The 14,636-nt window shown below is 37.7% G+C and overlaps 1 protein-coding gene and 1 pseudogene across 1 annotated transcript; one reads left to right on the top strand and one right to left on the bottom strand.

Moving 5' to 3' along the window:
• Positions 1–5,943: 5,943 nt before the first annotated feature.
• On the bottom strand, positions 5,944–6,327 carry LOC145063744 (pyruvate kinase, cytosolic isozyme pseudogene; annotated as a pseudogene).
• A 789-nt stretch (positions 6,328–7,116) lies between these two features.
• On the top strand, positions 7,117–8,841 carry LOC145063156 (uncharacterized). The gene is made up of 2 exons (XM_079010744.1): positions 7,117–8,342; positions 8,515–8,841. The coding sequence occupies exons 1-2, from the start codon at positions 7,518–7,520 to the stop codon at positions 8,590–8,592; spliced, it is 903 nt and encodes a 300-aa protein (XP_078866870.1). The 5' UTR covers positions 7,117–7,517; the 3' UTR covers positions 8,593–8,841.
• Positions 8,842–14,636: the final 5,795 nt, after the last annotated feature.

Here is a 14,636-nt window from a genome sequence, read left to right as displayed (position 1 = left end):
ACGCTACGCCACTCTACTTAGCATTTGAACGACGACCATCAAATTAGATGGGCACACCCGTTGGGAGATGCTCTGTTGTTTCAGGTATGTGTTTTTAAAATTTTGGATTCTAATTTTGCTATACACGCTTACAATGTTCAACAAAACCCATAAATTTTGCCCTAATTTAAGAAATCAATCCCTTCTCAAACTAACATGTAGGGTCTTAAGACTTTTGTTAAACAACCTTGTGGGAGCGCTATAGATAGAGTTGCACGTTTGGCAATTTACAGTTTTTGTTATAATTGATCTCCGGTTGCACTTTTACTTTATAATTTTTTGGTTCGTACAAACTCAACCACTTTTCCATTTCATTTTAGTCTTTACCTTTAATTTATTGTGAAGTTTTTGTGTTTCAATTCTCGCGTAGCTTTTGGCTGATGTAGTGTTTGGAAATTTTGAATGATAAGTAGGAATCCTATGATGACATGATGTATTTGAGTTATTAAGAAACCCATGGAGACATCCAATGAAAATTTGTAGTTTTGTACTTTTGTACACCATAAATAAGACATAATTTCTTTGCACGATGAAAAGGTTAAAATATTCTTTTATGGATTGCTATTACAGGTAAAGAAAAGAAATAACAATGATATTACATGCAAATAGGTCTCATAAGATTACTGGTTAACAAATCTTAAGATTAAAGTTTTTGGTTCTTCGTTCATTGAAATCAATTTCCATTGCCAACTTAGACTGATCATGTGTTTGAAGATGTTCTTGGGTGTTTGTGATTGGTAAATATTTTGGAACAATAAAATGCATCAGACTTTTTGCTTATTTGTTTGTCCTCTGGTCTTTCTTACGTTTGGGTTCTTGGGACAGTTTACTTGGATACGATGAAATAGAAACTTGAAAAGAGATGTTGTGAGTTTAATACTTTTTTACCACATCTCTTTCTTTCTTTCTTCTTCATCGAGTCCAGGTTTAAAGTGAGAGATTACAAGCTGCTATTGAACAATCAATGGGTTTACTGATTTATTATAGGTTGATAAACAGGCACACCGACTCAAAATAATTTATGGCGATTTGAGTAAGCCTTGATACCAATTGTTGGTTATTTTGATAACCAAAACATAAACGCGAAAGCATAGACTTTAGATCTTTAATCTCGAATCTGATTAAAATAAAACTTAAACATTAAAGAACGATTACCTACCCGATTTCATTATGATATTCGGATCTGAAGAACTAGGGTTGAGTTTTCCAGTTGATCTCAAGAGCTCTCTCTAAAACCCCCCAGCAAACCCTAAACGAATTTACATGTGTATTCCGTGTGTCTTGATCTGCTCCTCATCACATGTATATAGATGTAGATATACCCTAATGTGAAAGATGGAAGAGATCTTGAGGATCCTGAGTCAAACCGGAAACTCAACCCAGAAGGTAAGTAAATATTCTATAAATCGGTCTGTTAACAATTTATATTCTTACCAATAATATCCGGATTTAATGATAGCATCACATATATATGATCTGGTCCCATAACTATCTAACAATGCTATCTAAAATACACACACACACACACACACACACATATATATATATATATATATATATATATATATGTGTGTGTGTGTGTGTGTGTTTGTGTGTGTGTGTATTTTAGATAGCATTGTTAGATAGTTATGGGACCATATATATATATATATATATATATATATATATATATATATATAACACCAAACTATTTATAAAAATATCACTCATTTTTCAATATATATAACTTTAAACTATCATTCAAAAATTATATTGGGTTATTTTTTAACAGGTAATTAAATATTTGGATTATTGAGATATACAAGATTAACTTTAAAAGTTTTGATCTATATGAATCTTTTTACCAAAAAAAAAATTAAGATAGGTCATTTGTTAAATTTTAGATGGTATACAAATAATATATATATATATATATATATATATATATATATATATATATATATCATTTTCTGACATAAAAATATTAGGTGAATTAAGTGATCCACCTTGACACTATGTATACTCGCCATTGCTCGTCACGATGAGCTGGAGGAAGCAACGACCGTGCTACAATCATGGAGGTCTCGTGGTGCCGACCTAGAATCACAATCATAGCTTCATGTGGTGTACACCACAAAAGACCATAACCAAATGATGGTAACTATAACACCCATTTATTTATTAGTTAAATAAATAAATTAATGAACGAATGGTAGCCTGATATAAATAATTATATATGCAGGGTGTTGGGTTCACGGAGTTAATTGCCACATTTTTAGAAGTCGGGGGTTAAAAGCGTGGGTTTGGGACTCATTTTATAAATATTTATGAAGACAGTGGCTCCGTGGTAATTATTGGGACTTAGTTTGAAAGAAAAAGATAAGGGAGGGGTCATTTGGTAACTTAAGGACTTCGTTTGGAATAAATTGTAGAGGGCGGGGCTGATTCGTAAAATTCAGATTTGAATTGTAAAGATTCTTAGGTGGTGGGGTTAAATAGGTAAAATATGGGGTTTCTGTGAAAAGAATACTATGGGGAGGGACCATTTATGTTATTATGGAAATATATTTTAAGGGTGCCGGGTATATATATATATATATATATATATATATATATATATATATATATATATATATATATATCTTAAGGAACCGTAACCCTAAGCCCCTCATGTGCAGCCGCCATCACCCCCCTTATGTCTCCGACCGGCCACCACACCCCTCTTCACCTCCGGTCACCACCACCTCCCTCGTTTTCTGTTGCACCGCCGCTGTGCCACCCCATTGAAGACGGAGACCCCCATCTGATTTCGTGGCAGCGAGGAATCAGAAGAAACCCCGTGGGGCATCGTTGCCGTTATTGCAGATCCGGTGGACTTCGCCACTCCGTGATAGCGCTCCCGTCCAGATGACGGATAACCACTGCCTCCTTTCCGTATTCATCCTCTCCTTCTCCGTTTCTGTCGGTGCTGCGACGCTGTTGAGGTTCCGATGAGCATTATGTCGTTGTTTCCGTTCGAGTGCTTCATTCCACCGCAGGGGTGGCCGAGACTAGTGTGTATTCGGAGATGGATGTGCGTGTTTTGTGTGTGTGCATGTTAGCCTAGCCGGAGATCAAGAGAAAAACCCATCATGGCGGCTGACCATGGTGGTTGAAGCCCTGAAACAGTTTCCTGCCACCACAAGCCACCGTGAGGTGATGGCTGTGAGAGTGAATCTTTGGATCAGTGTGTTTTTTAAGTTGGTTGCATAGTATTTGGCTGGAAATCGCAAGAGCCGCCACTGCCACCACCGTGAGGTGGTGGCTGCCACCTTCTACCACCACTGGCCACCATAGGGTGGTTGTGTGTGTGTGTGTTTATGTTTTTTAGTGTATTTGTTTATTTTGAGTTTCAGCGTTGTAAAGTGTAAATTACAAATTTAATAATGGAAAGAAACTAAAAACCACCACCTTAGGGTGGTGGCTGCCGCCTCCTGCCGCTACCGGCCGCCGTGTCGGGTGGCGGTGTGCTTCAATGGTGTTTTGACTCGTTTGAATGTTTGGACAAGGGGCTAAGAAACCCTAACGGGCCCAATGAGGCTTAACGGGCTTAATGAACCCTAATGGGTCAACTGAAGCTTAATGGACCTAAAAGCCCAAACAGATGACTAATGAGTCTAATGAACCTTAATTGATCAAAAGACATATCAATTGGGCCTATTGGGCTAAGATGGGGTTGGAAACCCTAATTAGGGTTTAGAAAACCCTAATATTGGATTTATGAGCTTGGACTTATTGAGACCCACTTGTGGGCCATTGGAATAATGGAATTGTGTGATTAAGCCCAATCACACCATATGACTTATTTAGAATAATGATGGACTTAATGGATTAAGTCCTTAATGGGTTAAGTAAGAACCACTTAACCCTAATCGTCATTTTATGTGAAACCCTAATTTCACATGGGTGTATTGTTGGGCCTTCTATTGGGCCTTGATGATTGCGTTATTAATGGGCCATCCAAAGTCAAGCAAATGGACTAGAATATTTAATGGGCCTAGGGTAAGGCCCATGTAAGGGGTTTGGGCCCAATTTGGAAAATTGGGCCATATGTTGGACTTTGAGTCCTACTCGACTTTGGGCCTATGAATTGGGCCTTGGGCTTGAATAAGCGAAGCTGGGGGTAATATAGTAATTACCCAAAGCATGTATTTGGTTATGTAGTGGAACCCAATTACTAATTGAGTGATGTTTTGATATTGACAGATCGGGAATCTGTCATCCAGCAACTGAGGTTTAGTCTGCGAGATTTCAGCAATGTGGGGTTGAGTCTTCAAGACTTCAGCAGTATGAGGTGAGTTACCTTCCAGTAGGGGTGGGTCTAAGGCCACAATGCCGGCCCACCAACAGGGGTAGTTGGTAGATAATTGTCTTTGTGATAATTATCTTGATATGCTTATGTGATATGCTTATGCTTATGTGATATGCTATTTGTGTCAGTGGTAGTAGCAGGGAATAGTTCTTCCCTGACTCGGTCGTTAGGATCGAAGGGTAGGTCAGTACCCCAGTAATGTCTGACAGTATGATTATATCATGTTATTGTATGATAGTGATAGGGGGTGAAATAGTCCCCGGTTACCGGTTGAAAGATACCGATGGCGGATACCGGTTGAAAGATACCGATGACAGTTACCAGTTAAAAGATATCGAAGGGGTATACAGATCCCATGTAATGCTTATCTGTCTGTTTATGATATGTTAGTATGTGATCAACATGTTTATGATGTTAGTACGTGATCAATATGTTTATGACATATTAATATGTGATAGTAGTAGGGGTGAAATAGTCCCTGGTTACCGGTTGAAAGATATCGATGGCAGTTACCGGTTGAGAGATACCGATGGTGTTATGTGGTATGTGGTATGATGGGAAAACTCACTAAGCTTCGTGCTTACGGTTTACAGTTTTGGTTTCAGGTACTTTATTTCAAAGGAAAGGAGTCGGCTTGGTCGCAGCGTATCACACTATGTTTTCTGCACACGAGATCCTTGGGATTATACTCTGATATGGTTTCATAATATTATATTTTGATTATTCACACTTTGGTTTTATGTAATAACCTAATTAAAAATGAAAATTTTGGCCTTACATCTTGGGACGTTACAGTAACCTTGTAACTATGTTACAATTACACTAACAATAGTGTGGATGGAGATGGGGTATATCTCATAACCAATAACGTTGCGTATAAATCGTGTATATTAATAATAGATTAATTTACTACGTAAATTATGTTATAGAAATTCGCAAAAAGAAAACATTTGTTATGTAAATCAACATAAAATAAGTTCATATCATTAATATGATGGAAAATGACGCAACTACCCTATTATGTATTTTGACTTTGCCTTTTCAGTTCTTAATTTTTTTTTTCATGTCTTTTAAAGAAACAAAATATTTTTTGTCAAGTCAATTTAGTCACTTTGGACAAAATGAAGGGGCAATCCACTTACCCATTTGCCACATAGACATTGACCCATTTTCCCTTAACATTGACTTTGAAAAGTCAAAAAAATTCCTCCTCCTTATTCTTCTTATCTCTCAATTCTTTCTCACTCTAAAATTCTCACAACTGAAGATCGTTGAATTTATGAATACGACACCGAGCGATTGGTTTTTGTTAAAGTTTCTAAAATATGAAGTTAACAAGCTTTTTGATGATAATAGGTTTGTTGCAACCGATGTTCCAAGTGATTTACCGGTTCAGATCGGTATTTTAGTTTTCCATTTGCATAAACTTATGATCACTTCATTTCAATCGAATAATTTGGATTTTGAATTCTTGATTTAAGTTATTCGTTTTGTGCATTTGTTTTTGGAATTCGGAGTACCGGTTGCTTTTAAGAAGTGGGAAAATGAAGAGACTCGTATATGATTCAAGAGAATTAGAGTTGAGAAAGGTAATCCTGGGTGGTGCAGAGGCCTTTGAGATTGCAGTCAAACGTCATCGGCATTTCATCGCTACACCACCAGTCAAACATATCGGTCTTAATTTTCGGTTCCACCACTGAAAAAATAGGCGGTGCTTCACCACGAGCTTCGCGATGCTTCCGCCAAACAAAAATTAGGGTTGCTCTTGATGAGTTAACCACTTGAGCAACGGTGGAGGCTAGACTTTCCAGTGGGCTCATCGGGACAAGGGAATTTGCGGCAATTCGTTTGACGACATCGACATAATTGATTGTGTTTTCTGTTTGGATGCAGATTCTGGCCATGGTTTTCATGGCGACTTCAAGGTAAGATCTGGTGGCAGTTTTGCTGCTTAGCATGACACAGTCGGTTCCAACCGTGATCTATGGTGGGGCTTTGTTACTAGGTCGTGTTTTGCAAAATTATTGGGAAATAGAGGGTGATGGTCGAAGCTTGAAAGTTGAAAATGGGGTAGGGTAGGTCGGTATGTAAACGATAGTGATGTATGTGTTTATATGTTCCATCCTACAGTTCCTCAAATTTGACTATGGTAGCTGACATTGTGAACTTTACAAAGCCATGTCATTTTCAATTGATTATTTAGTAGATAGAACCGGTTATTTCAAGTTAAGATGACTAAAAAGACATGTCATTTTACGGTTATTCCCTTAAAAGACACGAAAAAAACTTTAAGGACTGATAGGGCAAAGTCGAAATACATAATAGAGCCGTTGCGTCATTTTCCTTTAATATGATATTTTTTTGAAATGACAAATAATTTAAATATCTACTCTGCCTGAAATTAAATCCAGGACCTCCTAATTAGTTGTTAGATTAGAAACCTTCTTGTTAGCCGGCTAAATTTTTTTTAAGAACTAATTGAACAAAATCAAAATACATAATAGAATCGGAATCGTTGCGTCATTTTAAGATCTAATCCTTAAAAAGTTATGATTTCAAAATATTAGATTGAAAAAAAAATATTTTATTTGGTTTGGTTTGGTTTTCTTGACCACCAAGAATTGGTCTCCTTTTCAACCTCAACGAAGCTCTTTGGTAGGTGGCATCAGGTAATTTTCGTAAGTAATAAGGGCAAATTGGGAACATAACAATGTTTCGTGCCCTGCAAATGCAAACCCCATCCCCACCCCCACCCCCACCCATCTTCTTTGTTTATCTGTTCTTCTACTGGTCTTTCAGTTAAAAAGCCTTTGAATCGTTCCTCATAATTTCTCTCGTTTCATTCTCTTCAAAGCTTTCGATTTCGATCTCATTCAGTTTTCACATTCATACAATCTCAAATATTTGTGCAAGATCAAATCCATGTTCATTCAATCTCACCCCTATTTATCCAGGAATTTGGATTCTTTCTGATTTTTCTACTTTCATTTGGTACCACAAGTTCATCCATTGATTTGATTATGTGGGGATTTGTTAATCCAAGTTTTTTTTAATGATCATTGATTGGATTCATTTCCTGATTCAAATGACAAAGCTTTTGATGGATCGGTGTTAGTTTGTTAGGGTTTAGGTAGGAACAGTGAAAGAAATGGCTTCACCGGTACCAGCGAAATCTCAACCGCTTCATAACTTCTCGTTGCCGCATCTAAAATGGAAGAACCACCGGAGCGGCCGTAGCAGACTTGCCGGAGAAACTTCATCGTCATCTCCGCCTCATCGATCTCCGTCTACTCCATGGCGTGAATCTCCGCCTCCGGCTTCTCATGCTCATATTCCTCCTCATCCTCCTCTGCGGCATCCCTCTCCATCTTACGTTTCTCGGCGGCCGTCACCTTTGCACAAGCAATCTCCGATGCGTGACTCGGAGTCGGAATCTGAACCGAGCTGCGCCGTTTCGAAAGGAATTGAAAAGCATACCAGGAAACCATCGTCTGCAAAATCTACAAAATCGGTCGATAGCAGTAAAGGCAAAAGATCGAATAAGATCTGTATTCGTTTCCGGAAGAACAGCAATATCAAGCATGACGACGCCGTCCCGGAGGAAAACCACTCGTCAACACCAGTTGACAACGCCGTTCCGTCTGCAGCAGCCGAAGAAGAAGAATCCTTGCCGAAGATTTGGAATTTGAGGCCCAGAAGGCCGCCGATGAATCACAAGCAGTTTAATGGAGGTTTACCGAAGATCGGTTCATCGTCATCGCCGGAAAATACAGCCTCGCAAATAAATAATCCCAATAAAGAAGCATCAGAAGTGAAGAATAACGATCACAGCAATTTTGGAACGTCAAAGAAGCAGAAATTCTCGATTGCACTTTCGCGTCATGAGATCGAAGAAGATATATTCGCATGGACTGGATCAAAGCCTTCCCGGAGGCCAAAAAAGAGACCAAGGACTGTTCAGAAACAACTTGATGTAAGTTTCTTTTCACCCTTTTTCCCGTTTTGGTTTCGTAAATCTTGTTAGATCGAATCGTAAAATTAGTATTCTTTTGGGAATCCTATGATTTCATCATCAAGATCCAATTATGTGCTTTAATCTTTCAATCTTCGAATTATTTCTAACGATCTGTAATTTCTTTTTGCAGACATTGTTTCCTGGTTTATGGTTGGGTTCTATAACAGCTGATTCATACAAAGTATCTGAAGCACCTCCAAAGGTATAACTAAAATCTATCGAGCAGATGGAGAGTGGTTCTTCGATTGATTTTTGGTAGAAGTTCGAAGGTTCATGGCTCCAAGATTTTTTTTTTCTCTCTTTTTTTTTGTTTTCTTTTTTAATTATGTTTGAAGGTATGGAAGAACCCTAACTTGTATAGGTGAGAGGGAGAATAATCCATCTTCTTGTTATGGTTCGTTTATTTATCTTTTGATGATAATGGTGAATTAACAAAAGAAGTTCTATTCTTTTTACATCCATTTTAGTGAATACTGTACATATGATATTATGATTGATTTATTTGAAGTAGGTTTCCTTTATTTGGTGTTTGAAATCTTGTAAAATGAAGTTGTGGGGATTTCGTTGCATAACATTTATTAGATACTAAAATTGTAATATCAACCTATCAGGTTTATAGAATATTAATAATGTTTGACCATTAAATTTGTTGGGTAAATGTCACTAATTCCCCAACAAACTTTTGCCTTTTATTTTAAATGGTCACCAAAGTTTTATTTATGCACTTTAGCTCCTTAAATTCCCAGTTCACCTGTTAAAGAGGGGAATAAGAGTATTTCTTTTCGGTTATTTTTGTCTTTTTATTTTAAATGGTCATCAAAGTGGCTATAGATAAAAATAGACACAAAAAATTAGATTTTCGAGTATAAACATGGATTCCATGGAGGTGAGCCCGGGCTCAACGGAATCCACTGTAGCTTTGCGAAATAGCAAAATTGTAATTAAATAAGGAGTATTAACGCAATAAAAAAAACTCGATGAAAAGCTTACCTCCGTAGAACCGTTCATCGAGTTGTTATTATTATTATTATTATTTTGCGTTAATACCCCTGATTAATTGTATAGGTTATAACTATTACAATCCTACTCATTATACCAAAAGAGGGAATAATCTCATTATAATCCTCCGATATCAATAAGCGATAAATATCCTCATTATACTAATAAGTTTTTTAATAATAATAATAATAATAATAAAATATGTTGACTTAGTGGGACCAATAGAGAGAATAATCCTCCGATCTTAATAAGATATCTCATTATAATCCTCTGACACCAAGAGCTACTTCAGATTAAGTCGGAACTCACTAACGACACCTACTTCAGATCTATAATCCAAAAGTCGGAACTCACTAACGACACCTATTTCAGATCTATAATCCAAATCTGACACCAAAACCCGATGGTTCGATTCATGTCACATTAGTGTGTCTAATGACTACTTGTACTTAGCATAAAGAACCCAACACTACCAAAACGGGTAAGGTACTTTGGTTTTTTTCCACATTTAAGTAACAATTTTTTTTGTATATATTTGACCAGTAAACTTGTTTGGGCTGTTCATAATAGGGTAATAGAATCAGTAATTACCACTCATATTGCCTTACTTTGAACACGTCAAACAAGTTTAATGGTCAAATGTGTATGGAAAAACCATTGTTACCTAAATATAGGAAAAGACGAAAGTTCATTACACTCTTAAGTCATTAAACGAATATCAATCAATTTAATTGGTATTTAAGCTAGGTATAAAACCTTTTAAAACCGCCTCTTAGAAAATAATGGTTAAATAAACTTGAGTTAAAAGCCTTCATACATTAAAAAAACTGTAGAAATGATCCATATGGCTTGTTGATTTCGTTGGGTAAGGTCCAAAACATAGTTTCCCTAAAAAATTTCATTATTTGATGTTTAAGTTGTGGATTTTGTAACGCTCTAAAATTTCAACCGATTTTAAATTTTTCAAAAACAACCCAGTTTCATTAAGTTATTGCAAAAAAGTTTTCAATACAATTATTATCAGAGTCTTCCCAGAACCACATCATAAAACATAATCATGAGGAGCGGTATGATCACGCCTTCGCCCTGCCACGGTCTCCTGAAGAACCTGAAAAACATTAAACCACAACTGTAAGCCCGAAAGCTTAGTGAGATACCCCCAAAATACCAACCACATATACCATATACGCACAACATGCCATATCATAACAGAACACAGAACAACCATGCACTTCGGGTCTACTGTGTGACTGGTTCGCCCGCACTGGGCCTTCAGTCCACCTGGTCCACCTTCTGAGTCTAGCCACATACATCGAGTCTATAGTGTGATTGGTCCGCCCACACCGGGCCTTCAATCCACCTGGTCCACTCTCCGAGTCTACAATATGACTGGTCCGCTCGCACTGGGCCTTCAGTCGGCATGGTCCACTCTCCGAGCCTCGGCACGTCTGGTCCGCCCTTTTGGGGCCTACAGCCTATCCGGACCGCTCGCTGGGCCTTCGGGATAACCGGTCCGCCCTAGGTATGTTGGCCTACAGCACAAAGCAGGACCTGCCTCAACCCAACCCCAGTCCAACAACCATGTGCACATAAATATTCAATCATATAACAAATCACATTCAATCAAACCGATCTAACAGATCACATAGCATAACATCATCCTAACCAGGATACCGACCTAACCGGTCACTAGCATAGCATCATCCTATATACCAGGATACCGACCTTAACCAAGTCTCTAACATATACCATCCTAACCAGGATGCAAACATAGCAAAACAGTAACATAACAACGATACCCGGATCACAATCCGATAAAGGGCCGACCTTGGTGCCGTAGACCCTGTCGATATAGTGAGGATAACTCACCTCGCAATTGCCGACTGAAAAGATAAGACCAAGATGCTCCGACCACTGACACGATCTCCACCACTAGCCGACACCAACACTGAACTCAAAACAATAGCCAACAATTACCAAAATGCCCCTGGAAGTCAACTGGTCAACCCTTGGTCAAAGTCAAAGTCAAAGTCAACCTCCTGACTGACTCTACTCGCCGAGTCAACCTGATGACTCGCCGAGTCCCCGTGCTCATAACTTCCCTAATCCGCGACTCAACTCGCCGAGTCCAACAACTCTGAGTCCCCTCGCACTCAACTCACCGAGTCCTCCCTTAACTCACCGATTCATGGCTCAACCAGAAGAAGGTTAGGACCTCACGACCAGACTCGCCGAGTCCAAGAACAGACTTGCCGAGTCCAAGGCTATCTTTAACCAACTCGCCGAGTTGTTCTTCCAACTCGTCGAGTTCCTGCCCACCTTCATGCAACTCGCCGAGTACACCCATGTGACTCGCCGAGTGCCACTAGCTCTTAACCCATACAGAGGCTTTCCAAGCCATGCAGATGATCCAAAACATAGATCTACCCTTCTACAACCCATCCATCACGTAAAGTGGCAAACTTTACGTGAATCCAAGTAGATCTAAGCATTTTACACTCTAGGGTTTGGGTTTGGGACAAGATGGCTTCACCAATCACTCAAGAACAGGGACTTTAATGCACTCTAGACCTTCTCCATTCCAGATCTGAGGTAGCAACCTCAGATCTAACCTCCAAACTCAAAACATCACAAGCTATTCTTCCCAAATACTCCAAAATGATGAATAATAGCCCAAGCCACAAAATAATACCTCAAAAGGAAGCTCCAACAGAAGAGAATCCGAGTCCTAGCAAAGCCCCTTGCTCCAAGCCTCTTCATTCTCCAAGATCTCTTTCAAAAGCCCTCAAAATCACTCTCAAACGCTCCTTAGGGTTTTTTGGACTTCAAGAGAGGGTAAAGAGGCTGGGGGGAGGGTATAATGTCCTTTAAATAGGGCTCATCCTCCGAAATTAGGGTTTTCTCCACTCAACACCAACTCGCCGAGTGCAGCCGCCGACTCGCCGAGTTGGCCACTTAACACGCGACCAGAGTCGCGACCCTACTCGCCGAGTCCACTCATGGACTCACCGAGTTGCCCTTTCACATTTACACTTTGAACCCTGAACTTGCACTCCTGAACTCGGGATGTTATAGATTTGGTCCTTAAGAGTAATTGCCTTTTTCTTCCCCAAATGTCCTGCACATGAAGACATTTTCGTATTTTCATTTATGGGGACCAAAATTGTTGATATGTAAAAGATGAACTTTAGATAACTTGAAAATCATTTCATCTGATAATGGTGCCAAAAAATTATGGCATAAAAGATATAAACTTGAAAAATACAAATCTAGTTTTACATTTATAATTTCTAACTAACCAAACTAACTATCTACACCAGATAATAGACCTGATCAACAATAATATAGCTTAGGTAAGTAAGAGTGTCGAACTAATGAGGAACATAAGTTTACTAAGACATAAACATCTTTTAATTAATCAATCTTAAAAAACATATAAAGGGGAATTAAATAATGTCACTAGCATAATCATATAAATAATCAAACAAACATAACAACCATGGCTAAATGTATAGATAACATAATATGAAGGTACTCATACTGTAACGCATGCAAGATAGGGATAGATGATAATATGATAATTATTCCTCATTGTTAGGTGCATTTTATGCACCAATTTTGTAGTTTTATTTCATAAAAGTGCATTGGATATAGGCTTAAACTCATTCATTTTGCATGTTTTTTCGGGATTTTTCACGAGACAATTTCATTCACACATTTTGTGATATTTCATGGACTTTTGGAGGTAGGATCTTGTTTGAGGAGGTAAATAAGAGTTGCAAACAAAATTTCGGGACTTGCGGAGCACCGAGGATGAAGATATCAAAGAAATGAAGATTTTAGCTTTTAAGCGATTTACACAACCGTGTAAATGGAAGCCTTGTGTTTACACGGGCCGTGTAAACGAAGACTCTTGAGTATTGTACTTTGAAGGCCTGACCAATTTACATAGTGTACTCTTGTATTTACACGGGCCGTGTAAATGGTAGTGTTAATTTACACGGGCCGCGTAAACGTGGTCGTGAGTTAAAAACAATTTTTCTTCTTTCTAAAAGGGTGTAACCGGTTCCATTAGAAAAAAGTTATTGGGGCGATTTTCTGGAAGATTTGGAAGGCAATTAATACTTGGAAACACTTGGATTTCGTTTGGATTTCAATTTGTAAGACTTTAATTTCAATTTCTAGATTTGTGTTTTGTTCTAGTCACGTGTGGCTAGAAACCTAGACTCTCTAACTTCATGTATTGATTATTGTGCATGACTTCAATCATGTGACTTGATGTTTGCTTTTAAATGCTATCTAGTGAATTTGATTTTGTTTTAATTGAAAGTTTGATTTCAATTCTAGTCCTTTTTGGCCAATTGAGTTAGGGTTGAATCATTCAAGTTATCTATTATTCAACATCCGTAATTGTTTTGTAATATAGAAGTAACAAACACTAAATTGAATTTCTTAGAATAATTATGGTGTAAATCAAATTCACACATTCTTACGCTCCCGAGCTTATGAGGAGTATTGAATGTTGTTAGTAAAATTCACACAAAGCATAATGCAATCTTTCCACCTAATTCTAAGAGCTTGTTTAGATTAAATTGGTTAGATTAGAATTAATTAAAGAGCTTATTTTGATTAATTAAAATGGTGAATGTGATTTGCTAGAGCTTGTTAGCATTTCTAAGTACCAACTTAGATAGAATTAAACAAATATCATTTCATACTTTGAATCACATTGCTAATTAGTCTTGCATAGAGTTAGAGTATTTATAAATCTTGAATTTACTTTACTTAATCAATTGACTACTTATTATTTCAGTCCTTTATTTGAATTATTGCATATAAATCCCCCTCTTTTGTGACACATTTGTACCTTACGCAAAAAGGTATAGTCATCTGTCCCGTGTCACTGTGGATCAACCCTGCTTACCTTGTATTACATTTTTAGTGCAAAGTAACAGTGTTCTTGGAGTCATTTTGTACCCCTTTATTTGTTGGGTTTGATACACCTAACACTCACGGCGATAAACATATATTTTTTTATAGAAGATTATTTAAGATAATAATCTAAATGATAGGCGTACGAATCGTAATATTGAGAGCATGCATATAGAGAATGTCCAAATCTGACTTCGTATAAGGAAGTTATGATTTTTCAAAGTTTTAGTATAACAATGTGCAACTCAGAAACCGAAATTGAGAAAGTTTTATTGTTAAGAAAAACAATCTAAACGAGAGTTGAAGATCTCGTCAATACCC

The sequence above is a fragment of the Lactuca serriola genome, chromosome 7 (genome assembly GCF_051521515.1).
Source record: "Lactuca serriola cultivar US96UC23 chromosome 7, Lser_US96UC23_V15, whole genome shotgun sequence".
In the NCBI taxonomy this organism is placed as follows: domain Eukaryota; kingdom Viridiplantae; phylum Streptophyta; class Magnoliopsida; order Asterales; family Asteraceae; genus Lactuca; species Lactuca serriola.
This window is presented reverse-complemented; position numbering and strand designations above follow the sequence as displayed.

What these genes read in the sequence shown, in the direction of transcription:
- LOC145063156 (XM_079010744.1), top strand. Translation starts at nt 7,518, where the DNA reads ATGGCTTCACCGGTACCAGCGAAATCTCAACCGCTTCATAACTTCTCG. An exon ending in CTGTTCAGAAACAACTTGAT is followed by an intron (nt 8,343 to 8,514) that starts GTAAGTTTCTTT and finishes TTCTTTTTGCAG; the next exon opens with ACATTGTTTCCTGGTTTATG.